Source organism: Delphinapterus leucas, chromosome X (assembly GCF_059928025.1).
Source record: "Delphinapterus leucas isolate spDelLeu-1000000601 "Yukka" chromosome X, BTC_Dleu_Yukka2, whole genome shotgun sequence".
NCBI lineage: Eukaryota > Metazoa > Chordata > Mammalia > Artiodactyla > Monodontidae > Delphinapterus > Delphinapterus leucas.
The window spans coordinates 39030472-39058048 of NC_143150.1; the positions used below are offsets into that span (position 1 = coordinate 39030472).

General features: G+C 44.7%; 1 protein-coding gene across 1 annotated transcript in view; it reads left to right on the top strand.

Moving 5' to 3' along the window:
- COL4A6 (collagen type IV alpha 6 chain) overlaps window positions 1–27577 on the top strand; it is a 282814-nt gene that overhangs the window by 191409 nt on the left and 63828 nt on the right. The window contains exons 4-5 of the mRNA XM_089904197.1: window positions 24726–24860; window positions 26048–26092. Coding sequence (XP_089760323.1) covers window positions 24726–24860; window positions 26048–26092 — 180 coding nt within the window. The remainder of the gene's footprint in view (window positions 1–24725; window positions 24861–26047; window positions 26093–27577) is intronic.

Genomic DNA, 27577 nt, shown 5'->3' on the forward strand with positions numbered 1-27577 from the left:
CATCCCAACAGAAATCATCTGAGGACAGTGAGAAATGGGGGATGAAGCTTGGGAAAACAATCAGACAGGAGTCACAGATTGGGGAGTTGAAAGAATGGGAGTAGAGCAGCTGTGAGAACAGACAGAATAACAATGGTAAACATTTATGTACCAGGCACTGTTCTAAGCACTTTACATACATCGATTCAGTTAATCCTTATGGCAGCCTCTGTGAGGCAAGTGCTGTTACAATCATCATTCCATTTTATAAGTGGGAAACTGAAATAAAGCAGCTTGCCTCAAAGTCACAGAGCCAGGAAGTATCAGTAAGGTTTCCAACCCAAGCGGTCTCCAGAATCTCTACCCCGGAGCACTGTTCCATGTGGCGTCTCAAGAGTGAGGGGTGGAGAGTGAGTGATGGGAAAGTTCACAGGGGAGAGGAGAAGAGGAAAGGACTAGCACCTATGGAGCACCCCAATGGATCAGGCATTGTGCCAGTGCTCTAATAATAATAAAGGCAGTAGCAGGGGCATAGTTAAAACCACCAAGCGCTTTCTGGGGCATAGTGAATATACGTCATTTTAAAATCAGTCAGCACCCAAATGCCATTTCTAGTTGGAAAGAATTCCCCATTGCATGAGTCTTGTTGTAGGGCAGGGCTTCACCCCTTACTGTGGAAGCTGAAGGAGACCAGATACTTTCTTTCCCCGTTCCTGGGTAGCTAGGGGGTGGGCACAGGACCTATGCCAGGCCAATAGGGCACTTTCCCTGCAACTTTCAATCTGGAGCAACTGAAGCTAAGATGACAAGACAGAATTCAACTACAATGGTAGTCCATGGCTGTGGTTTTGGTACCTCGACCAGACTGTTCCTGCTACTGAGGTTCCAAAGTCTTCTCCACCCTTCCATCTATTCTGGAAGTCTCCATATCACAGATTGTCAAACTACAAATCTGGCCCATTACCTTTTATTCCAAATAAAGTTTTATTAGCACACAGCCACGCCCATGCATTTATACAATACGTATTGTCTTTGGCTGTTTGGGGCCTACAGTGGCAGAGTTGAATATTTGCAACATACATACAGTTGAATAGCTGCAACACCATACATACAGCCCACAAGCCTAAGATATTTACTACCTGGCCCTTTCCAGAAAGTTTGCCCTCTCCTGCTCTACATCCTTCCAGTACATCCCTTTTTTGCTTAATATATGCAGACTTGATTTCTGTTGCTTACAGCCAAGAACTTTAACTGATACATATGTATTATCTCATCTAATCCTCACAACAACCCAGACAAGTAGGTGCTATCATTAACCTCAATTTGGAGAGAAGAAAACTAAGACACAAGGAGGTTATCTGCTCAGGATCACACCGATAATAAGTGCAAGGAAGTGACACAGCTGAAATTCCAGCCCAGTTCTATCTGACTCTATCATACATGAAAGAAATGAAGAAAATGGAGATGGAGCAGTTAGCAGTCCCAGACCTGTTTTGAAATAGCAAATGAAGGAAAATTATTTCCCCATGTTGTGTAGAAGCACCAAAGTGATCAGCACCATGGAAACAGAGAGGAGAAAGGAATAGAGATAGTAGCAGCTTGGGTTTGACATGTTTATCTCCCTCTTGGCTGCTTCTATGCAGTCTATTAAAATGTTGGTTTGAGCCTCTGTCAAAAGGTTACACCGACCTCTCAATTCTTACATTCTCTGCCAGCCTTTTACTTGCTGAGAAATCTAGAATACATTTGAGTTGCAGCCCAGAGGTATACTAGACTGTGGAGTTTGAATTCTCTCTTCAGGTCACTTGGACCTATGCTGGATCCAGGTGACAGGAGCTGAAGTACCATATTGTTTCCTCTGCTAAAATCTGTGCCTTTTGAGGACAGAGTGTGTTGGGCTGCACCCCACAGGCCTGTAAGCCTTGTAGTTGCCCAGCCTCGAGGCCAAAGAAAGAGCCCAGAGACAGCAACAGGGACGTCAATGGTTTATTGGGTAGGGGACATTACACGTCCTCAATAAAAGGGCCTGGAGTGACACCCCCCACTGTGGACGGCAGGCAAGACATGGCAGTCATCCTCACTCCTGGAGGAGAAGGCAGCTACCATTAATAGGGGGAACTATGTCAGGTTGGCTCATCAGTTACCAGGGAAACCAGCAGCTTGGGCACAGCCTCAGGTTAACGACCATCACAAGGGCTGATGTTTCTCTTTAATAAAATAGCAGGTGGAGCCATTCGAGCCTAAGGATTCGAACAATCACTAGCTAGGGCATGGGGCAAGCAGGTTCCTGTGAGTAGGGTGTAGGTGAGGCAGGAACTGGTCGAGCAGCGGATGTACAAAGAGCAAGAGAACAGCCATCTTGAGTGGCCTGACTGTATAGGGTGCAAGGCTTTCTCGTTAATACCACCTACATATTGAAATATGTAGTCAGTGCCGTCTTTTGAAGTGGCTCATGTGGAGATGACCACAAAAGCTAATTTCACAGGCAACCCTCTGTCCTCTCTGTGTGACTAGGGCAGATGGTCACTTTCACCCTGAGCTCAGCGGTCTGGAGCTTTTGCTTTGCTAAATTGCAGACGACAATGGCCAATAAGCCACAGCTTTTCAGGGGTGGGTGGGAGAAGGTTCAGGCACATACAGCTTTTCAGTCTTACCCACTGGGCCTGGAGTTCCTTCCATGGGACTCTTGTGAATCCTTACAATAACACAGTGTTCCCTCTGCTCAGTATACCATTTAATTAAGCTAATTAATGACAAGTAAACATCTCACAGCAGCGAGCCTTCTGTTGGAAGAGTCTGAAGGTAGCAAGGAGCAAAATGCAGACTGGTGAAGGCGGCTTCTTGGACCAAGGCTTTTGGAGTGTTATCGGACTGACCTGTTTGTGTATGCACGTGGGGACTGACGGACACACACACACACACACACACACACACACACACACACACACCTTTCTGTTAAAAGAACCTTCTTTTCAGCTCGTTGGGAGAATTTGTGAGCTTCATTATTGTCACGTGAACTGATGGAGTGATTTTACCCTCAGCAAACTTCTCTCTCTGATAATTTAAAGAAGAAAACCCTACTTCTGCCAGGTAGGTTGGGAGAAAATTTGTGAGCGTCCTGTATTTTGTAGCACGTGATGGGCCCCCAGGAATGCCTTTTTTTTTAACCGTCTGCTAATGGGCCAAGGGGACACCCGAAATGGTGTCTAAAGACAGACGTCTTTTTGCTGTGGGTCAAAACCCAGCTCTATGGCTGTCCGAGCTGGCTCTCATTTGGATGAGTGCCTGGAGCTAACTAGCAAAAGAGTGAACCCAGGGAAGCCGTTAGGAACTTTCATTATTAGTTCTTGATGATCTGTATGTGGAAAAGGAGTGTTGGTCAGGACAGTTGAACCAACCTGCAGGTTAGGACAGTCAAACCAGCCTTCAACACAGTCATTCGCAAGGTCTAATCACCAAGCTCTGATCATATTCACCTAGTACTGAATCCTTTTTCAAAGCACTTTCCCATTGAAGATTCTCGTTAAACCCTCGCAACAATCCAGTGCAAGTTCCATGACTAGGGGCTACCCTGTAGATCAGTAGGTCGACAGCTATGCCATTTGGCAGGTCAGGTGCTCAGGTGTGTGTTTCAAGGTGCCCTGGGCCTGGGACTTGGGGAATTGTGGCATTACTGGGCAGCTCAAAGAGAAGCAGAGCCTAAGCAAACTGAACTCACAGTTGCATGTTTTTATGATCAGTGACCAACGATACAACGATGACCAGCAAGAGACTTTGATTCTCTCAACCCTTCGATTTTGCTGTAAAATTCTTTCAAATTAAATCTTCTCTGATCAAACTCAATGTTGATTCTAAGCACTATAACTCTGAGAATGTTGCTTAAAAGTGAACCCTGAATAACACATTGTGGCAGTGGAGCCCTGTTTGCTGTAATCAGAGAAGAGCGTTTGATAGCTCACTTCTCGTTCTCCCACGAAGGAAGCAAAAAACGTTGATGAACACATCTGAAGAGCCCGGTTTTCACAGGGCTTCCCGTATGCCCACTCAGACAAGGGGATCATATGTCTTAGTTAAGTCCACAAACAGAAAATACAGATCATAACATTGCCGTTCTTCTGAAGAGAACTAAAAGAGAAAATATGACAGCTGTCATTTCATTAAATGTCACATAAGCTGCCCCAACTTTGGGGGAGGACATTCATGTGTTTGATGGATAGGACTAAGTTGTTTGAGCAGGAAGGGGGCTCGTGTCTATCCTGCGATGAAGCGGTGATATAGGTTGATGTTTCTCCAAACACATGCGGTAGCTTTTGTGTTCATGCAGGTGCAAGGGTGATGCAACTTTGACACTGCATTCACTTCAACTACTATGTAAAGCAGAGGCTCCCAGCTTTGGTTGCACATTAGAATCACGTGGGGAGCTTTTTCAACTCCCAGTGGCCATGCCATACCCTGTCTTAGCTTGGGCTATCATAACAAAATATCACTGCTGTGGCTTCAACAACAGAAATTTGATTACAGTTCTGGAGGCTGGAAGTCCAAGATCGGGGAGCCAGCATGGTTGGGTTTTGGTGAGAGCTCTCATCCTGGCTTGCAGATGGCCACCTTCTCACTGCGTCCTCACATGGTGGAGAGAGAACTCTCGTGTCTCTTCTTATAAGGGCACCAGGTCTTTCTGATCAGGGCTCCACCCTTATGACCTCGTTTAACTTTAATCACCTCCTTAAGCCTGTTTCTCCAGTATAATTATGGGGGGTGGGTGTGTAGGCTTCATCGTGAATTTTAGGAGAATACAATTCAGCCCACTGGATACCCTAAACCAATTAATTAGATCAGACTCTCTGAGAATGAGACCCAGACATCAGTAGTTCTTAAAGCCCTCCAGGTGATTCCAATATGCAGCCAAGCTGAGAACTACTAATTTATAGCAGCCCACAACCAGCAGCATCAACATCACCTGGGAGCTTGTTAGAAAAGCAGCATCTTGGGTCTTACCCCTGACCTCCGGAACCAGAACCTGAATTTTAACAGGACGCCCAGGTAATCCATATGCACGGTACATTTTGAAAAGCGCTGATTGAGAACATCTAACACGTTTGTACTCTAGAGCATCTTCCTCCTTCCTTATGCAGTCAAATATTTGCAACAATAGCTATGTGAGCCCTTCACAAACTATAGGATTATCTCCGATACCAGATGCTTGGCTGGGCGGTCTTCGGACAATTGCTGGATGGTACAGAGTACGAGGTGGTCTGCTGGGGTCTGATCACTCACTCAGGTGCCATGCGCATTGCTGGGTAACTGCCAACAATGTGAGTGAAGTGACCAGTTTGAGGTTCTCTTCTGAAAACAGGAGTGCAGTCCCCTCTTTCTTCCTGGTGATGTTTTTGCTATTGGATCGTTTTCACAGAATTATCTTCTCTCAAAACCATTTGCAGCCTCTTTTTCAGGCTATGAATTTCACCCCGTTGGCTTGCTCAGCTTATTATCACCAAAGGTTTTGATTATTAAGAGGGCATACCACTAACCCAATCTAGATGTTTCCTATATGTACTGCTCATACTTAGCAGTTTCCATGGTTTCCACATAAATCACCCTCTCTGTCTGGTCTTGTTACAACCTCATCATTAATTGCCTGGTGATTGTTTTTCTTTGGTGCCAGCTACTCTGGGCAATAAGGTTTTCTTTGTTGTTGTAAAAATGCATTTTACTAGTTTCAGTTGGGGAAGATGAAGAAGTTCTAGAGATGGATGGTCGTGATGTTTGCACAGCAACGTGAATGTACTTAATGCCGCAGAACTGTACACAAAATTGGTTGAAGTGGTAAATCTTTTATGTCATGCATTTTACCACAATTTTTAAAAATAATGCATTTTACTAAATGCAGTGATGTGTCTTGGTTTGGATCCTGGAACAGAAAAAGGGCATTAGGATAAAAACTGATGAAATCTGAATGAAGAATGGAGTTTTGTTGTTAGTCTCACACCAATGTTAATTTCTTGGTTGTGATAAATGTACAATAGTTATGTAAGATGTGAACATTAGGGGAAATCAGGTGATGGAGGTGTGGAGTATATGAGAACTCTTTGCTACCCTGGCAACGTCTCTATAAATCTAAGATTATTCCCCAAAACAGGTTACTAAAATATTAAAAATTGTTTCTAGTCTGATGCATCATTTTGGAAAGGATGTAGGAAAGACCAGTAGAGCAATCTGACAGAAGACAACAAGAGCTAGAATCCTTTTCTTCTCCAGAGCTTTCAGGTCAAGCCCCTTAGAAATGATGGCAGCTGAGGATCAACAGAGCACCCCTCACCATGATATGGTCCTCTGCAAATAACTTGATCAGAGGGCACTTTTCCTTCAGGGCTCCAAGCTGTAAAAAGTTAATTCATTACTTCTATGTATCTCACAGAGGCTCTTCATAGTACTATTTGCTGAATGTCAGTTCAGCATAATAGTTAAGAGTGTGGAAGCCTGAATTTGAACAGGGCTTCTCCCACTTTCCAACTGTATGACTGTGGCTAGTTATTTAACCTCTCTTTGTCTCATTTTCCTTATATACAAAGTGTGGATGATAATGGTACCTCCTTCATAAGACTTTCTGAGCATTAAATGAGAGCATCCTTATGAGATACTTAGCACGGGCCTGACATACAGTGAATGCTGGGTGTTATTATTTATGTGCAGATACTATATTGTGTTTTATATGCATTTATATTACATGTGAACCTCCTATCATGTCTCACTTTTATTTTTCACAGCTTTTAAATTATATATTATATATACTACAACAAGTTTTAAATTACATTTAATATACAGTGTAGTCAAATCATAAGTGTACAGCACAAAGAATTTTTACAAAGTTAACACCCATGTTAACAGATCAAAATATAAAACACCATCCTCACCCCAGAAGTCCCCCATATGTCCCCTCCCATTTATTACCCACCACAATTACTCATTTGTTTTTGTTTCTATTCAATTTCAGAGATCCTTCCCCCTCCATATTTCATAATTTAATATAATTTGGGGATGGGCAAAACAATAACATGGTTCAAAAGTCAAAACTCCACATTAGGAAAAACAAATATCGTATATTAACGCGTATGTGTGGAATCTAGAAAAATGGTATTGACGATCTTATTTGCAAAGCAGAAATAGAGACACAGATGTAGAGAACAAATGCATGGACACCAAGGGGGGAAAGGGGGTGGGGGTGGGATGAATTGGGAGATTGGGATTAACATATATACACTATTGATACTATGTATAAAATAGATAACTAATGAGAACGTACTGTATAGCTCAGGGAACTCTACTCAGTGCTCTGTGGTGACCTAAATGGGAAGGAAATCCAAAAAAGAGGGGATATATGTATACATATAGCTGATTCACTTTGCTGTACAGTAGAAACTAACACAACATTGTAAAGCAGCTATACTCCAACAAAAATTAATTTTAAAAAATCTCTACATTAGTTAATCTCTTTTTCTCCTTCCCTCTCTTTCCTCCAATATCTAATTTGAAGTAACATAGCTATTTATTTTTAAGTGAGAATCACATGGCATTTTTGTCAGAAAATTACATGGATGGTAGTTTCTAAAACATTCTGCAGTACTTCACAGACCATTCAGTTCAACCAATATTAAGTGAGCACCTACTATGGCAAAGCACAGTAGTGGAAAGAAAGGTGAAGCAAAGTCCCATCTTTAGATGCTCCAAGTCCAGTTAGGGAAACAGACCCTTAGACATAGAATTCTAGGTGTTCAATGCGCACTCTGAATATACAATAGAGGTGCAAAGTTCTGTGTGGAAAATTACCATTCACAATAACAACAAAAAGGAGAACCTGTAACATATTTTTTTGTTAGTAGTTCACCTAACAAAAAGTATATCAGACATTTTCCAGATAAAATTTTTGAATTCCACTAATGAAACATAAACGACCTGAATAAATGGTGGGATATACCATGTTGGCAGATGGGATGACTTACCGTTGTAAAGATGTCAATTTTCCCCAAATCTATCAATTCAATGCCATTCCCATAAAAATACCAGCAGGATGTTTTACGTAACTTGAAAAACGTATTCTAAAATGTATATAGAAGAATAAATGTCTATGAATATCTAAGTCAATTTTGAAAAAGAACAGATGAGAGACTTGCTCTTCTACAGTTTGAGACATCATCATAAACTGTAGGACTGTCACAGTAAAAGGCAAATAAGCCGTAGGAATAGAAGAACATAGAGCACAGAAACAGATGATAATAAGTACAGTGCAATTTCACAGCAAGGGAAGGATGGATTGTTTGATATTGGAAGGAGTGGGTCACCATGTGGCAAAACTTCCCAATCAGTGTGTCATACTGAAAGCCACAAATGGGTTATAGGGGTGTAGAGCTATTGATCCCCTTGACCCTTAGGATGGCCAGGCAGGACCTAAAGTGGCCAGAGCTCCGGTGGCCTCCATCTCTGGCTATGAGCAGCCCCGTTCGTTTACCACATTATGCTTGGCGCATACTACCATATACTCTCTATGCCGTGACATCGAAAAGATTGAGAAGCACTGCTATATGGAGAAAAATGAAGTTGCATCACTACTTCACATCACCTACCAAGGTGACTTCCAAGTGGATTAGAAACCTAAATGTGAAAGGTAAAACTATAAATGTACAATTTCTTTAGAGTTTGAAATGGTGTAGGACTTCATAAGTAAGACCCCAAACTCCAAAACGTAAGGTCAAAAAAGTCATGAATTTTACTACAACAAACCTAAGACTTTCAATTCAATGAAAGGACACCATAGACAAAGTTAACAGACAGATGATAGGCTGGAAGGTATTTGCAATGTCTAAAACTGACAAGGCATTGATATCCAGAACGTCCGGGGGACTCTGGTAACTTATCAGGAAAAAGGCAGAAAACACAATAGACAGATGGGCAAAGCCTATTTACAGTATGGACAGCTCACAGAAGGGAAAACTGTATTGGCTAAGAGGCATATGAAGAGATGATCGATCTCTCTAGTATTCAGAGAAATGCAAATTAAAATAACAGAGAACAAGTTGTACTCATCCAATTGACAAAAATTAAAAAGTCAGATAACACCAAGCGTTTGTGAGCATGTGTGGGGGAAAAGGAATTCTCGTGTATTGCTGGTGGGAGTGTAAACTGGAATGGCTTTTTTTTTTTTTTTTTTTTTTTGCGGTACGCGGGCCTCTCACTGTTGTGGTCTCTCCCGTTGCGGAGCACAGGCTCCGGACGCAAAGGCTCGGCAGCCATGGCTCCCGGGCCTAGCCGCTCCGCGGCATGTGGGGTCCTCCCAGACCGGGGCACGAGCCCGCGTCCCTTGCATCGGCAGGCGGACTCTCAACCACTGCGTCACCAGGGAAGCCCTGGAATAGCTTTTTGGAGAGCAATATGGGGGCACTTTTTGATGGTAACTGTGTATATATTCCTACAACCCAGCAGCTCACTCCTGAGTATATATCCTGGCCAACTTCTCCATAGTTCTAAAATGGAACCTTTATGAAGATATTTATCATAGAATCATTTGCTTATCACAGAATCATTTGTGTTAAGGGATTGGCGGCAAACTAGGTTGTCCATCAGTGAGGGAATATACATAGAAAGCAAGCTGAATGCATACTATGCATACTAACAAGGATTAGGAGCAAATACCAACATAGATCTTAAAAACATTCTCATGAAAGGAGAAATAGAATGATCTCTATATAGCCCAGTGACATTTGCTTGAATTTAAATACACACATACAGGGCTTCCCTGGTGGCGCAGTGGTTGAGAGTCCGCCTGCCGATGCAGGGGACGCGGGTTCGTGCCCCGGTCCGGGAAGATCCCACATGCCGCGGAGCGGCTGGGCCCGTGAGCCATGGCCGCTGAGCCTGCGCGTCCGGAGCCTGTGCCCCGCAACGGGAGAGGCCACAGCAGTGAGAGGCCCGCGTACCGCAAAAAAAAAAAACAAAAAAAAACCACACATACACACCAAAGGTAGGAGACAGATAAAGATGTGGATGTAGGTGATGTACACGTAGGTGTAGGTGTAGGTGTAGATCTAGATGGATATCTTGAACTGACATCAAATACGTTCGAGAAATTTCCTGTGAGGGGACAAGAATGAGAGTGGAGATTTGGATGAAGAAAAATTTAAAAATAAAAGGATGGGCCTTATATGGACTAATGATTCTGTTTTGCCATGAACTGAGGGGTGTGACTAATCCAGCTCTCTATAGCTGAATTCCAAACCAAAAAAAGTTGTTTCAAGTGTTAGGAAAAAGGAGACGTTAACTCCAAGCAGGGAAATACGAGAAGTGTTTTTGGAAGAGGTCAGATTTGCGTTGAGCTTTGAAGGATGGCTAGAACCTTGGTAGAGAGTTCTGGAAGAGAAGGGTATTTTTGGCAAGGAAACCACTTGGTTGGAAGCCCGGGGTGAGAGAGTACAGTGTGGATTTAAGAATCAGCGAGGAGACTGTTATACTTGGAGTCTAGGGCAGGTAAGGGTGTTTAGGGGAAAAATAAGCCTGCAAAAACAGGTGGGAACTGAATGAAGGGCCATCAATGCCCAGTTAAGGAGTACAGGGGGGTTAGTTGCGAAAGTAATGGGGAGTGATTTACAGTTTTGAGCGGAGAAACAATAGGATCAGACTTAGGAAGATTACTGTCCAGAGTGTTAGATTGTGGCAATGTTTGACTGGACACAGAGAGGACTCCAGAGGCTGTTGTCATTATCCAGGGGAGAGCTAATGAGGGACGGAGATAAGCTTTGGTATTGGTCCCTAAGGGGACCAATAATAGTGCTGTGGACATGGACTTGGGAAATTGACAGGACCTGAGAAATAAATTAGAGCGATGCCTCATCTTTATAGAGGAGGTGGTAGAAGCTGTAGGTGGTGGATGAAATCACCAAGAGACAGGCAAGAGCCTCTGGGCAGAATGGAAGGGACCAGTAAAGAAGATGGCGACATGATAAAAGACTAGAGAGTCCAGAGTATAGAGCAGTGAAAGCCAAGGAGAGGGTTTCAGAGGGGAAACGAGTGCTTAGCAATGACAAAAGCTGCAGAAGGCCTATGGGATTCGAATGTAGCAGGGATCACTGGTTACTTTCCAGAGAGGACTTTCGAGACAGAAGAGTTGGCCGGCCCAGATGGCCTGGGGGTGGGGAGAGTGGTAGGAGAGGAAGAGTGGCGGCAATGAGTGGTGTCTGTCAAGAGGTTTGTTCTGGAAGGGTGATGGAGAGATGGAGTGGTCAGAGCAGCGGAGGAAAGATTTTTCTTTATTTTTTTAGCATCAAGCAGATGAGAGTACATCTTGAAGACCAACAGAAAACAACCAGAGTCCAGAAGATAGAAGGGGAAGAGAGGGTAGTTACAGGAGCAGGGTCTCAAGGGATAGGAGGGTTCCTCTGAGCCCTGGAGCAGCCTACCTGGCCATGCTCGTTGAAAGCTAGCCTTGCTGTACCCTGATTTCCACCTTTCCCCTAATCATGCTCCTTTGTTTTGCCTTTGGGAGAGCATCCCTCTCCCAGATGACTTACTAGAGCTTTCCCCTGCCCCCCTTTTACACCTCCTCACTTATTTTTCCTTCTGCTGGGTTCCAGAGACTGGTTGAAACTAGACTAACAAAGAAACCTCTCTTTGTCAGTCAGCAAGTTGAGAGAAGTGATTAGCTGCTAGGTTCTTAGGCCAAAGGACCTGCAGCACTCAAAGCCTTGAAGGGGAAAGCACTTGAAGGTCTGTTTACCACTCAGCTTTAGGAGACAATTGTTGTTACTCTTGGCTACAGGCTTCACTGGGGACTTTATCTCTGCAGAATTCTCTGTTAACTTTTTCTGAAAGATTGCCAGCACCAGATCTAAAAGCTTTTAAAATCCTCATAAAACCAGAGAATGAAAAAAGTGGTGATGGAAGGAGAGGTAAGGGGGGGCCATGGGGCCTCTCGCCCAGATAACCTCCCCGGGCCAGGCCCCTGGACAGGCCAGCTCCATTTTCATATCTTTTGTCCCCCAGGTCCTAGGGTTTGGCTCCTTTTGCTTTCTTTTCCAGCTGCTGCTTCCTTCCTCCCCAATTTTCCACCTGGATTCCTCTCAGAACCCTCTCCTGATTTATCCCTAACTCTGCTTTCTCTGGGAACCAGATTATTGTTTTAAGCTGTTTAAAGTGCTTTCATTTCTCCTATCTCTAAGGGAATAGTTGGGCAGAGTGAAGTATAACAAAATTGTAAATGACACTGTGGCAGTGGGGAAGGTACAGAGGACCAAGAACTCGGACAAAACATGTCTTCAGTGAACTTTGAACATGGGAGCTACCTGCTTCCCTACCCACACATGCCACTGACTCTGTCCTGGGCGTTGGCACCATTATCTTTGCATCAGCCCAAACCATCTCCCTCTGAATTGGATACTACACCAAGGTCGTGTAGATGTGGCGTGACATCGCTAATGGTCTGGTGGATTTCTCCACATTTGGATCACCAGGTTGCTCTCTCTGGCTCCAGATTTGTCTTGACAGCCTTGACTCAAGTACTAAATGCTGTGCATAGTTCCTAGCTATAGTTAGTCCAGCCTTCTCCCTTTGAGCCAGGCCCAAATGATCTAGGAAGTCATCTGTTTATCAGAAATGGCTAGCTCCCCTCCGGCTCACTCTCCAGCCTGGCCCCCAAGATCAGTTGTGTCAACAGTGCTTTCATATCCTCCTGTTGGACCCACCCTTCTCCCTCACCCCCAGTACTTCTGATGTATGTGCCAGCATCCAACCCTGGAAAACCCCACTACCTGCTTTGCCAGGGCTGCCAAGTACTGTTTGAGGAAGCTTCCCCAACAAAAGTACGTTCTCTAGTGTCGGCAGAGCCCTCAGAGCTGCTTGGCAGCCCTTCACACTTTTCTAACAATTGACTTCCTGCCATGGCCTCCACAGCATCTCCTTCCCGCCCTCTGCCAGTCATCCTCAACCTCAAATACCCTCACTCTCTACCTGCAACCTCACTTCCTACATTTATTGAGAAAACTGAGGTCAAGTTGAAATGGACTTTCTCCACTTCCCTCTTTCTTACCAAAACTCATCCCGGCTCCTTTTCTTTATGCATCCTTCTCCACTCTCTAGTTTGGAGGGATAAAATGTGCTCCTCTATCTTCAAGACAGACCTATCGACAGCCCTTGGGTTCAGAATCCTATCCCTTCTGCCTTCCTCTGCCTTATGATATATTCATGTGTGTACATAACTAGTCTCTCTGACCTAGACTGAGTGCACCTCAAGGGCAGGGACTGTTACTTTCATCTATGTGCTCCCAACATGTGGCACCATGGCCGGCACACAGTAGGCGCTCCACAACTGTTTTCTCAGTTGATGAGTTATGAAGGGACGATGTAGGTTGACTTGAGTTCTCTGTCCTTTGTGCATCTACTTAATTGGTTAATAAGTGTGCCACTGGGCAGCAAGACGGATGAAGGGAAGAGTCAAAAGGATTCAATAAGCTCCAGATCCAGGGCTTTGGGTGGAGTTACATGACATTTTTGTGGGAATTTTGGACCCAGAATTGACCTGTCTCTTTATAAAGGGAGTAGCAGAAAGAGCACCAGACTGGGACTAAGAAGGTCTGGCTCAGCTGCTCAGAAGCTGTGTGGCAACGGACAAGTTAATTCACTTCTGGGCTCAATTACTTCTCTAGTACTTTGAGATGGGGTTATTCTGAACATTCAGTGGAGTCGTGGATGTACAAACACAATTGAAATCTGAAGCGCCTCTCCAAAGCAAGCTTGCAGCTTGTTTCTGATGCCACTAATAGCTCTGGAGCTTCTACTCGTCACCTATACTGCAGCAGCCTCCGCCAGCACAGCCCGTCTTTCCTGTTGCACACAGAGCTTGATTTCATCTCAGCTTCCCATTGTCCACCACGTAAAAGGAAAATATATCAGAAATGTGGAGCTTCTCGCCCTCTAGACCCCCTTCCCCTCTCCTTTTTGGCCTGTGCACGTCTGTGCGGATGACTGGACTTGTCCATAGGGACTACTGCATACAGCCAGCAGGGGGCGCTGTAAGTCATCCCATCTTCTTGAATTCAAATCCATGGCTGGCTGGGAGGTGTAGGGTAGGCTAAGCCAGAGTACCAGCAAGTCCTACCATTTTAGCAGACTCCTGTGCCTGCGGGCATGTGTATTGGGGTTGGAATGCCTATCTCTTTATCTGCATGGGTGTGGAAATGAATGCTCCTCTGGTTCTAAATGAATGCAGGGGTGTGGGCCTGCAGGAGAACAGCAGGGAGACTAAGTTGTTCCTCTCCCTCCCCTGCCCTGCCCTCCCCTTTCAGAGCTCCCTGAGTTCTTTGGCAATGGGGTCCTAGCAGATTTCTTTGATCCTATCCTCCTTTTTCTCCTTCTGTTTAAGGAGCAGTAATTGGTTACTCCCTGTTACCTTCCACCCCCAAAACTTGAGGGCTTCTCACCAGAGATTTGGGGAAGCCAACACTGATCCAGAAGCAATCAGCTCACACAAGCTCAGTATTGGACCAAAGGTTGTGTGGTATATCAATGATGGGTAATTTATTATGTCAGAGAAAAATGCCACAAGTATCCCTTTTCTAATGGAGTAGGTACACTACAGCAAAAATTGCTGTAAAGTGAATTTCTGGCAAGACCTGTTTCACGTTGAGTTTTTACTTATAAAACCAGGCTATGTTTTGCTAGAAAAAAGAAAAGAAAAAAAGATTGGCTCCAGGTTGTAATTAAACCATGTGTTTTAAAATAAACCACATATTTTTATTTATTTATTTATTTTTGTTGGAGTATAATTGCTTTACGATGGTGTGTTAGTTTCTGCTTTATAACAAAGTGAATCAGCTATACATATACATATATCCACATATCTCTTCCCTCTTGCATCTCCCTCCCTCCCACCCTCCCTATCCCACCCCTCTAGGTGGTCACAAAGCACTGAGCTGATCTCCCCGTGCTACGCCGGCTGCTTCCCACTAGCTATCAGTTTTACATTTGGGAGTGTATATATGTCCATGCCACTCTCTCACTTTGTCCCAGCTTACCCTTCCCCCTCCCCATATCCTCAAGTCCATTCCCTAGTAGGTCAGAGTCTTTATTCCCGTCCTGCCCCTAGATTCTTCATGACCATTTTTTTTTTCTAGATTCCACATATATTTGTTAGCATACGGTATTTGTTTTTCTCTTTCTGACTTACTTCACTCTGTATGACAGACTCTAGGTCCATCCACCTCACTACAAATAACTCAACTTCATTTCTTTTTATGGCTGAGTAATATTCCATTGTATATATGTGCCACATCTTCTTTATCCATTCATCTGTCGATGGACACTTAGGTTGCTTCCATGTCCTGGCTATTGTAAATAGAGCTGTGATGAACATTGTAAACCACATATTTTTAAACTACAATAATAGGATAAGAGGGTAGGTCCACATCCTTTCTAAACTATAATGACAACCCTGTGCTGGACCGTCAATTTGCTCCTACCTTTCACAGCTTTACATTCTGCTCCTTGTTTCATTCAATTTTTTATCTACTGAAATCTCCTCCTCGTGAACCTGTATTTATTTAAGAGCTTACTGCCCTATGAGCCCAGCAAACAGGGGTTTTTGAAAACTGGGAGTTTGGTTACTAGGGGTTTTTTTTCCCCCGAAGCAAAGCTTAGTCCGTGGAATGAACCCTCAGCCCCTTTTCACACACATTGTCTCAACTGATGCTCAAAGCAATTCAGGAAATAGGTAGGGCAAGTAATATCCCCATTTTGCTGATGAGAAAACTAAGGCCGAGAGATGACTTGGCTTTCTCAAGATCACACAGTTAGAAAGTGAGGGCAGGAAATAGAAACTCAATCCTATGATTCTGCTTTAAACAGGCGAATTTTCTGTTTACTAGAAGGCTTTCTTAAGAGACTTGTGCCATCAAATCATACACAAGTTGCCCTTCAAATTCTAAGGAAAACAAAATTATGGTAAGTTAAGTATTTCAGATTTTTCCAACGTGTGTATTAGTTTTAGGTTAAATTCATCCTAAGTCTGGAAACACAGAGGTGTTTGGTGGTTCTGTTTTTATTTTTGTGGCCAACTGTTGGTCATATTTCCAGTTTCATTTGATTTGGGGTTCTTGACCATCCCAATTATAATACTGTTATCACAAAAGAAAAGATTTTTCTGGTTTCTGATGTAGTTTTAGGAACGTGTTATAGAGAAAAGGGAGACCTGAAAATTCTTCATCAACTTATTTGCCTCTATCTAGCAGACGTCTCTGCTTCATCCTATTTTAATAATTATTAGCATTCCCCAAGGGCGAGGGAAAATACGACATGTTTAAAGACAAAATTACCAATTTCTGCTCACCACGATGATCATCAAATTAGTACACTGTGCCTGTATTCCCCCTTCCACCCCTAATTGAATATGCTAGCATTAGGGACTCGTAGCACATCAGAATGTGTCTACGAGAACCTAGTAAACTGTCCATTGCCCACAGACCAATCAATAAGGCCACTTTAATTGTGGAACAAGAAGGAATCTTCCACCTTTTTAAGGTCTAGGATGTGCTACCCCTTGAAGTGCCTTTTGTGACTTAATTTATTAATTCTGTTAAGCGAGTTTCTATTAAATAGTACCTGTTCCAGTGAAAAGATTGGGAAAATTGAGATGAATTGTTCCAGTATCAATGAAAATGAAAATATTTTCTGCCCAGAGTAGCTCTCACTGCCCCTCTTCAAGTGGGTTTGTGCTTCTGTTGATACTTTCAGAGCATTATTCAATGCAGAGAGGCAATATAAGCTTGGTAGAAGAAGCAGAGGATTTGGTATCACCAAAATTGGCTTCACCAGTTGCTTACTGTGTGAATTCAAGCAAATTCCTTACCCTGTCTATATTTCAGTTTCCTCATCTGTAAGATGCAGCTAATACCCACCTGTTAGGGCTGTTTAGAGGATCAAAGGAGACAGGTTAAATGAGACGGCACTTAGTATGTGTTTGGTGAAAAGAAGGTTATTATTATGTTTTAGAAGAGAAATGTGAATAAACAGGTAGAATGGAGGGCTGCAAAGCCTTGCCTAGCAAGAGTTAAACGTTAGCACTCTGGGAGGTGTCTTTCCAAAAATTTAAACATGCTGACAACAGCCAATGGGATGGGTGTGTGTGTCTTTGCAAACAAAACATGTAGATGCATGTCTTCATGCCTGGGGTGGCTGCTTCAAACACTGATTATAGCTTAAGAACTAGAAAATAAACGTGTTTTCATTTGGGTGTTGAGGGCGAGACTCTGATACTGCTTCTCAGCTATGGCAGACACCGAGAATTTTGGGGGTTCTTTCTTTGGTAGACACCAATCACCTATTATTTTTTTTTTTTTTTTTGGAAGATGGGAAGGGTCACTGGCTGTGCTGGCAAATTGTAGGTGATGCTAACATTATCAAGCTGAACCAGGGCTTCCTGGGCCACCAAATGGATCTGTGTATCTGTATAATATGAGTCTTTATCTGCCGACTTTAGACCTATTCTTCACCTGCCGGTGTCCTTTCTCCGTTATTTACTTCTGCAGACAGCGCTAGACCATTAGTGCTGTTACCAGGAGAGTGGATTGTAGGGCTGTACGGATGGCTGTTTCCGTTTGTCGCAATAGAAGGAGCACAGAGTTGATGGGGAGGCCCTGATACTCACTCTGCCACTGACCAGCTGTGTGAAATTAGCAAGCCTCATTGACTAACCACTTTGTAGCTTGGTGCCCTCCACCTACTTCACAGGTGTACGGTGGCGCTCCAGAAGAATGGTGAAAGGAATAGTGTTCTGAAGTTTCTTAAGTAATCTGCCCTTGGGGGGTATCATCGTTCGTTTCCTGCTTACCACATATTTCATGGCTAGGGAGAGATCCCAGCTACTTAGGCCAGGATCTCTTAAGTTCTTACACCCACTCCGCCCTGGCCTCATAGCTGAGATGGGAACCCCAGCTGAAAAGTAGGGACAAATTGTAGAATTCAAGCCACCTGGTCCCTAGGCTGGAGGTCAGGAATTTCTGCTCCCCTTTTCCCAAAGGCCACAAGGGATGTTTTGGGATGGCAGCAAAGTCTTTTAATCTCATTTTGCCCCTAGTGAGACTTGGAAGCGGCCTTCTCAAGGATTCCCATGTGCATATTTAATTCTGTATTTTCATTCATTCCACAATTGTGCTTTTTCCACACAACTATGTTTTGAGCGTCTACTGCACACCAGACACTGCATCTCTCAGAGATACCAGGGCAAACAAAGTCAGTTGAGCTCCCTACCCTCTCAGACTTTCCAGTCTAGTGACAGAAACAGGTGCTGAACATCTCCCAAGATGGTCCGAAGGTATCTTAATCCCCACCTCTCCAGAGGTGGACTCTCATCTTCCACCCAAAACTTCCTCCCCTAAGCTTCCTCATGTCAGTGAAGAGATCCACTCGGTCGCCCAATCAAGAGACTCGGGAGTCCTCCTTCACACCTCCCTGTCTTACCCACCAATTCCAATCTAGCATCAAGTCCTATCATTTTTAGCCTCTGAAATATCTCTTAAACCCATCTTGTCCCTGTCTTCACTGCCATGAACCTAGTTCAGGTCACCATTATTTCTCTCCCAGAGATCACAACCTCCTCACTGGGTTCCCTGTCTCTGGTCTTGCTGCCCCATCCACTCCCTTCCACTTGTGATGTGTCCAGAGGTGATACTGTATGAACTTGAGTTAGTCCCTTTCCCTTTCTGGGCTTCAACTTCTCCATCCTGAACTGGATGATTGCCTGAGTCCGGTGCAGCTCTCTTTTCTGTTGTTCCGTGATCAGATGTTTCTTGCTCGTACTCTAGTGCAGCCATCCAGACTTCCAGAGAAGATGTTGATACACCTGGCCCTCTGGCTTCTTGGTGTGTGTATTCATTCACTCATTTCTCCACTCAGCAAACATTTACTGAGCACCCACTGTGTATGAGGCACTGTAGTTAGCACAAGTGATTCAGTGGGAAGTAAGACACAGGCCCTGTCTTAAAGGAGTTCAATCTCTTGGGGGGGGGGTATGGACACAAATAGACAATCTAGCCCATCCTGTGGTGGGGGGTAATCATGAAAGTTTCCCTGGAAGAGCTGATATCTTGGTTGGAGCCTGAATGATAAATAGGAGCTAGCCAGGAGAACAAAGGCATGTACAAAGGCCCTCAGGCAGGATGCTGGGAGAGACTAAAGCTAGACCGGAGAATGGCAGACCAATTGGGAGGCTGTGGCAACACTCTAGGGGAGAGACAAGGAAGTCCTAAACTAAGACCATGGAGGCAGAGAAAAATGGACAGGTTTCAGTTATATTTTCAAGGTGGAATTGACAGTCCTTGCTGGTGAATTGGATGTAGAAGATGAGGGAAAGAGAGAGGTCATGGAGGACCCTTGGGTTTTTGGCTTTATCAGCTTTGTAGATGGACTGCTATTTACAGAGTTAGTTCCATTAACTCAAGAGGAAGGATCTGGTTTGGGGAATGAGGCTGGGGAAAAGATGATTGGTTCAGCTTTAGTCTTGTTGAGTTTGAGTTGGAATATCCAGGTGAAGAGGTCTGGTAAGCCATTGGCTATAAGGATCTGACACATTGAGAAGAGGAATCTGGTCTGGAGGTTCAGACTGGGGAGTCATTAGCTTGTAGATGAGGTCCCTTTGAGGAGAATGAGCAGACCCTGAAGAACTGAGTGCCCAAGAGATCCAGGACATCAGTGCTAAGAGGGGAAATACTCTCCCAGATGTGGAGTGCCCATTCATTCCTGGGCACACATCTCTGCCCCAAAGAGAGTTTCACAATGTTGTCTGTGCATTGCCCACTTATACTTAAGAGAAGGAGCATTAAGTACCCAATTATAACTTCTCCATTTTACCGTAAACATGCCTTAAAGAAGAGAGGAAACAGATACGTTCATGCTATCTACCAGGTGTGTTACATTCACTGACTCAGATGCTCCCAATAACCCTACACTAGAGCTATTATTTCTTGGAGCCCTTAGAAACTCAGAGTGGTTAAGTCACTTGCCCAAGGTCACATAGCTATTAAATGGCACTAAGATCGGACTCCAGGTCTGTCCTACTCTAGAGCCTGCACCATGATACCACCTAACAGCACTCCACCACATCCTGCAGTGTAGCCAGGTCCTTAAGAAAGCCTGTGCACACCGCTTTTCCCTTCTGTGCTTCATAAATATCATTTGCATCCCCTAGCTTAACACTTTGCTCTCCATTAAAATACAAATCCCCTGGGGAGAAGTAAAGCTCTAAGTTGCTGTCAGTCATTTATGCCTCAGTGGGAATGAATTTCAGATTCTTCCTTAAGAACAAATTTTAATTTTATGGGAGAAGGACACTGGAACCTTGAGGGAGGGATAAAAAGGCAGAAATGGGCTTCGTAATGAAAAGTCATTCCCCGCTTAGTTTCATAGCTCTACTTGGTTGTAGGCATGTGCTGTTAAGGTTCTTAGATGCTATTTCTGCATATGTGTACTACTTTACATGCAGGCCCATTTCTGGGTCAGCTAACCCAGTAATCTGGGGCTGGGGCTCGGGTGTGGTCTGATCAAAGGTGAAATTAAACTACACACTGGGGACTTCCCTGGTGGTGCAGTGGTTAAGAATCCGCCTGCCAGTGCAGGGGACACAGGTTCGAGCCCTGGTCCAGGAAGATCCCACATGCTGCGGAGCGACTAAGCCCGTGTACCACAACTACTGAGCCTGTGCTCTAGAGCCCGCAAGCCACAACTACTGAGCCCGCCAGCCACAACTACTGAGCCCGCGTGCGGCAACTACTGAAGCCCGTGCACCTAGAGCCCGTGCCCCACAACAAGAGAAGCACCGCGGTGAGAAGCCCGTGTACCTCAACGAAGATTAGCCCCCGCTTGCCGCAACTAGAGAAAGCCCGCACGCAGCAACGAAGACCCAACACAGCCAAAATAAATAAATTTATATATATTTTTAAAAAGCCAGCGTTGTCCCAAGCATTATCTAAAAAAGAACCACTACACGCTGATCCCAACCCACTGTGGTCAGCAGGAGGTAGCCAGCCTGGGCCTTAGGCTCAAGTCCCAGCTCACTCTCTTGAGAATTAGACCCTGATGTGCATATTTAAAATACCGAGCAGATGGAGGCAGGAGAGCTTGTTGGAAAGACTTGGAGGAGTCCCTTCTGCCCTGTCTGGGTCTATTTGCCAAAATAAATGACATGTATCAGGGCAGGGCATTGGTCCAAGCCCATTGAAATTCTGCTAGCAGTCCAAACAGTGATGATGTTTCAGATTGGTTCTGTGAAATGATCAGTTAGGAAGAGAGAAATGATGTGTGAGCATCTGGCTACTGCAGCCTACTGATGGGGACAGTCCCAGGGGCGGGCCTGGGGTGAGGGGGGGCAGCCTCAAGGACCCCCCAGGACATCTGCCACTGGCAAACAGGGAGAGAGCCACACGCTGGCAACGGGTGGTCTAGTTTGAGTCCCATGCTGTTCCTCACTAGCTACGTGACCTAAACAAGTCCTTCCCGTTCTCTCGGCCTCCTTTTTTCCCCGTGTGTATAAAATAGAGCCTGGATGGAACGGTCTCTAAGGGCCTTTCTTGCTCCAACATTCCGTGACTTCTCTGACACTGGTTTGATTTCTTTTTCTCTGTAGTGGGAGAGGGAGAGGCCCACCCACCCACCTGCTTATCTGTAGCCTCTATGTTCTCACACTGCCCTCTGCTGGCCGTTATGAAAAGTGCCACCGATAGCTTCTTTGGAGGAAAACAAGCGAACAAACCAAAAAAAGCACTTCATCATTGATTTAGTATTAAGCGTCAGCAGTCCACTGGGCATGGTGACAGAAAGCCTGTGCATTGGAGACGAGGGAAAAGATCATACAGCTATAGGCACAGAGTAAGCATAGCTAGAGATGGCTGACAGAACAGCCCAAGAAAGAAATGTCTCTCTCAATTTTTTTCTTTGCCATCTTTGTCTGTTCATGGTGCTCTGTGCCACTGTATGAAAGAAAGGACCTCAGTGGATAGGAAGCCTCCTTGTCTCGTATCCTAGGACTGCAGGCTCCAGAAGGGCCTGGCACCACACTAAAGAGGAAGTTCTGGGCCAACAGCGCCTCAGAGGCCTTAAGACATCCCGCAGGCCCTGCTTCTGTCTGAGAGGTTTCTAGCCGGGACCAGCCCAGAAGTACACCTTCCTCCAAGGGGTACCGTTTCAAATGCCCCTTTGGAAAAAGAATTCGAATTCAAAGAATCCATGAGCTCTTTCAGAGACTCACTTTAAGCTCTCTGACTGGAACGGAGGAGTCATCTGTGTGGCTATGGTAAATTCAGCCTGCCCTCCCAGCCAAGAGAAAGGGAGCGGGCCGTGGAAGCCTGCCTTTTCTGGATGGAATCAGATTTCCTGTTAAATCCAGCCAGAGAATTGCCTCACTCCTATGCCTCTTTGCTTATTCTTGCTGAGTGTGCACTCACAAAGGCAAGAGACCAGGGCTGGAGTGTGCCAGCCCCTATGCCCACACCAGGCACTGCTCGGGCTCTAGTGATGTGAGCGAGATGGGAATTGGGCCACGCCACAGTCTGCCCTCTCAGTAGCTGTTCAACGGTTTATCATGCTCTCCCCTCCCCTCCCTTGATGCGCGAAAGCTTTGGGCAGGGCTCAGATTTGGGTCAAGCATTCAGTGCCCTGACTGCATCTCCTTTGCTAGTAATAACATGGTCTCGCCAAACCTATCGTGCCTCTCATCCTCCCACCAACCAGTCCTTTCCTCCCCCAACAGCTGGTTCTTATCTGTCTCCCTTGTTCCAGCCTCAGGCAGGCTGCCCTGGCCTCATGCTCTCTCTCTCTCTCTCTCTCTCTCTCTCTCTCTCTCTCTCTCTCTCTCTCACACACACACACACACACACACACGCGCGCGCGCGTGTTCTCCCGAAGACTTGTTGATGAGTTTCAGCACTGAAACACTGCCTTCCTCCCATCCCTCCTGTGTCCCCAAACCTCTAAGGGTTCCCTATTTCCTGCCACATCAAGTCTTCAACTTCCCTGCCTTGCTTTCCAGGCCTACTTCAGCTGGGGCCCACTCAGCCTTTCCAGTGTGGCCCGTGACTCCCCTGAGCCGTGGACAGAATGTAAGCATTCCACAAACCCTCCATGGCCAACCCTGCCTTTGTGTTCCCGCGGCACTTCTGCTCCATTCCGGACTTGAACTGTTTGCAATGGTTTTGTGTACATTAGTCTTGAAAGCTAGACCCACATTTTAGACTTCTTTGTTAATCCTCAACCACAACCCAGCACTATTTTTTTAAGTGTTGTTCTTTTACTTTTTAGTTGTGTGTGTGTGTGTGTGTATATACAGCGAAAATTTATAAGAGTAAAAAATAAGAGAATCATTGTAAACAGAAGACCAACCAACAGGAGGTAAGAGCATAAAAAGTAAAAGTTAACCTCCCACCCCATCATTCTCAGAAATAAGCCTGTTAAGCATTCTGCAGCCTAGCACCCTCTGTAGGTTGCGTGTTACAGGTCGGGAAAGTTTGATTGGTGGGTGGCAGCCGCAGAGAATTGCATCTCCTTGGGAAGAGCATCTTTTACTTCTTTGCAAGAGTCCCAGGTCTTCGTGGGCCTGATTGACATTTGCGTCTCCAGTACGTGACTCTAACCACTGCATAAAGCATCTGTCCTCTTCTCAGCCCTTTCAAAAGTAAATCTTGAAGGTGAATATTAAAGGGCATGTTTAATGGACTTTTCTCAGAGTTTTGCACAGGTTTGTAGGAAATTGCAGACAGTCGGTAAAAGGGGCTAAGGGGCAGAGATGGAAGTGTTTATGAAAACAGGCTTTCTACCTGATATGGTGTTGTGTTCTCTGAGAGTTAATGCACATTACTAATGGTTTTAATTTTTCTGCCAAGAAAATTCAGTCCCTTCTGGGATTTGTTCTAAACAGACTAGCCGGCCTCTGTTGCACCCACTGGGGTTAATTCTGTATCTCGGTCAGCTAGAAAATGTCAGCATGAACTCTCAGACTTAATTGTTACAGACACTTTATCACCAGGGCATTCAAAATCCTCAGGCTTCTCCCTCTTGCTATCATAATTGATACTTAATGGATATTCTCAGGCTTCTTGGATTTTACACATTCAACACTGTACAGATGGCGGGGGCGCAGGGGCATAGAGAGGGAGCAAATAAACAATGTGTGTGTGTTCGCTGTGTCTGTTTCTAGTTGCAGTGCTGGGGTTCTGGGAACTGCCGTCAAAGATAAGCTGACAGGTTGGTCAACCGTGGGTTTCTGGGTTCTCCTCCCTCTGGCCCACCGAGGCAGTGTTCTCCAGGCACAGCCATTTCCGGGCTTCACTGCAAGCATGCGGTTGGCCATTTGGACATGGGTTCGAAAACGTCCCGATGCTCTCCAGAGTTCTGTTCTTTCACTCTTCTGATGGCCTAGCATTAACTAGGAAGAGGACAATATTATCCAGCCTGAATAACTAATCTCCTAAGAAGTACAAAGTTGAAGGATCTTGGCGCACATGAATCTTATTAAATGTGCTTATAAAATATGTTCTATCCAAATAAGCTTAGCAGCCCCTAAAATAGCCTGTTCTGAGCCATGTCTGGAACTTTGACATGCTTCATAGGTCTCTAAGCCAAAATTATTTAGTGAAGTGATGACAGTGTTCTTTGTGCATGGGAAAATGGGAAGCGGGGATGGTAAGTCCTCTGTTGACTAATCGTACTCCTTCTGTCCATCTTAGGGGCGACCAGGACCAATTGGAATTCAAGGTCCAGTGGGTCCTCAAGGATTTCCTGGCCCTAGTGGTTTATCAGGGTTGAAAGGAGAAGGGGGCTCCCCAGGACCTCTGGGACCGTATGGACCAAAAGGAGATAAGGTAAGAACACCAAAGCTTGATTTTTCCTTTGACTCATGGGCTGTGAGTGTGAAGGTAAAAGGTTCTAAATCTCAGTTCTGTTTATTTATGGAAAGGATACTAATCCCAGATACCTTGGTGCCAGGCTACATACTTTAATAAGAGACAGGCTGGGTGTTGTGCTGCTACAGCCCATTTTTGGAGAGATTCCCATAGCCATCAAGTCAGAAAGTGCATGTATAAGCTATTTGCTAGACAAGTGGGCTGACCGTGGTGGGAAGTCACGTGGGTTTGAACTGGGCATGGGTCAGGAGGCCAATCAACAGGGCAGCAAAGGAATCCAAGCGAGGGGAACGGGATGCAAGGGGTCAGGATGCTTGGAAACCAGCTGGGCCACAAATATAGGGAAAGAGATGCAAGAAAGATTGGTCATGTCATGGTGGCTGGCTGACTGAGGTTAGCAGTTCAGTTTATGTTATCTGCCGATTTTAATCACCTCCTATTCACCCCATTGGTGAGGGAGGGATTCCTACTCTAGGGTCCTGGGGATGGCCAAAGATATGACACCTGACACTGGACAGAAGAGATCAACAACAGGTTTATTAGTCACATACACTCACAGCACAGGGGAGGAGGACATCATACCCCATGCAGGGCCACACAGGGCTTGCGCTCTGGAACAGAATGAGCCACAGGGGGCAGTGAGAAGCAGACTTTTGTCATGTCAACAGGGTGAGTGCCCCTTGATTCTCGAGGGAGAGTATGACTGGCTTGTTTGAATAATTCAGTGGGCCAGCAGGGGACGGAAACCCACTACTCAGGAATAAGCGAGAACTGCACCTGGGCTATTTAATAAGAAGGGTCGTTTGCTCAAGAGACCTTATCTTCAGAAGCAGAGTGGAGAAGTGAACTTTTGCTTAGGCCATTTGAGGCCCTCCCAGTTTTCCCAGATGTCAAGGCAGCATGTAATATTGAGCCTTATTTTTAGGTCTTACACCACGTTGTCTAAGACAAGAACTGTCCGAGACCTTAGGTAGAGGCTAGTGATTGCTTGGGAGTGGAATAGGGAGCAAGGTGATGCAATGTGGGGAGGGAGGTACAAAATATTCTTAACGACTTAGGTCATGAATCACATGAACAAACCCACTTCATCTAATGGAGATCAGTTATATCATCTCTTACATTCCTCTCCCTACGCCTTTTCTTAGGGTCCCATGGGAGTTCCTGGCTTTCTTGGCATCAATGGGATTCCGGTGAGTGTGTTCATAGAAGCATTTTTGAAATTTATTTTATTGAAGTATAGTTGATTTACAATGTTGTGTTAGTTTCTGGTGTACAGCAAAATGATTCAGTTATACATATATATATACATTTTTTTCATATTCTTCTCCATGATGGTTTATCACAGGACACTGAATATAGTTCCCTGTGCTACACAGTAGGTCCTTGTTGTTTATCCATTGCACAGAGGCATTTTTAATACAACCTCTAGGTTCTGCCTCATAGCTCAAGCACTTTGGCCTTAACAACATCCTGTCTCAGGCACACGTGCTCAGGGTCAAGTGTTGAGATGTGCGTGGTAAGGCTTAAAGGGCAGTGCTCATCCACAGTTTCCTTGGGATTCAGTTACGGGCAGAGCTAAACCATATGGTTGGGGGATGTAGAGACATGTGCAGGCATAGAAGACCATCAGTATCTTAGCCAAAATGAGTTAGGTCTTATGGCTTGAGGGGAGCTTTCATTGGGGATGAGGGACTGGTGTGAAGATAGTGCCACATTAGAGCACATACATCCTCATTATAAGAAAATTAAGGGGGTTCATGAAATTAGATAGAAAAATACTTAGTGATACCTTAATACATTTAATTTTAATAATTTCTTTCTTCAGCCTTATTTCAGAGTGAATTTCCCTTTAGTTGTTTTTTCTTTTTGACTCTTAAATACAATTTTTAAAGGTTGCTTTTTATTTACAGTTATTACAGCACATTGGCTATATTGCCTGTGTTGTACAATACATCCTTGAGCCTGTCTTACACCCAATAGTTTGTACCTCCCACTCCCCCATCCCCTATAGTGCCCCTCCCTTCCCCCACCAGTAACCACTAGTTTGTTCTCTGTATCTGTGAGTCTGCTTCCTTTTTGTTATATTCACTAGTCTGTTGTATTTTTTAGATTCCACATATAATTGACATCGTACAGTATTTGTCTTTCTCTGTCTGCCTTATTTCACTTAGCATAACACCCTGCAAGTCCATCCATGTTGCTTTAATGGTCTTTTTTATGGCTGAGTGGTATTCCATTGTGGTATATATATACCACATCTTCTCTATCCATTCATCTGTTGATGGACACTTAGGTTGCTTCCATATCTTGGCAATTGTAAATAATGCTGCTATGAACATTGGGGTGCATGCATCTTTTTGAATTAGTGTTTTTGTTTTTTTCGGATATATACCCAGGAGTGGAATTGCTGGGTCATATGGTAGCCCTATTTTTATTTTTTTGAGAAAACTCCATACCATTTTCCACAGTGGCTGCACCAGTTTACATTCCCACCAACAGTGTAGGAGGGTTCCCTTTTCTCTACATCCTTGTCAACATTTGTTATTTGTGTTCTTTTTGAGGATAGCCATTCTGATAGATGTGAGGTCATACCTCATTGTGGTTTTGATTTGCATTTCCTGATGATTAGTGACGTTGAGCGTTTTTTCATGTGCCTGTTGGCCATCTGCATTGCT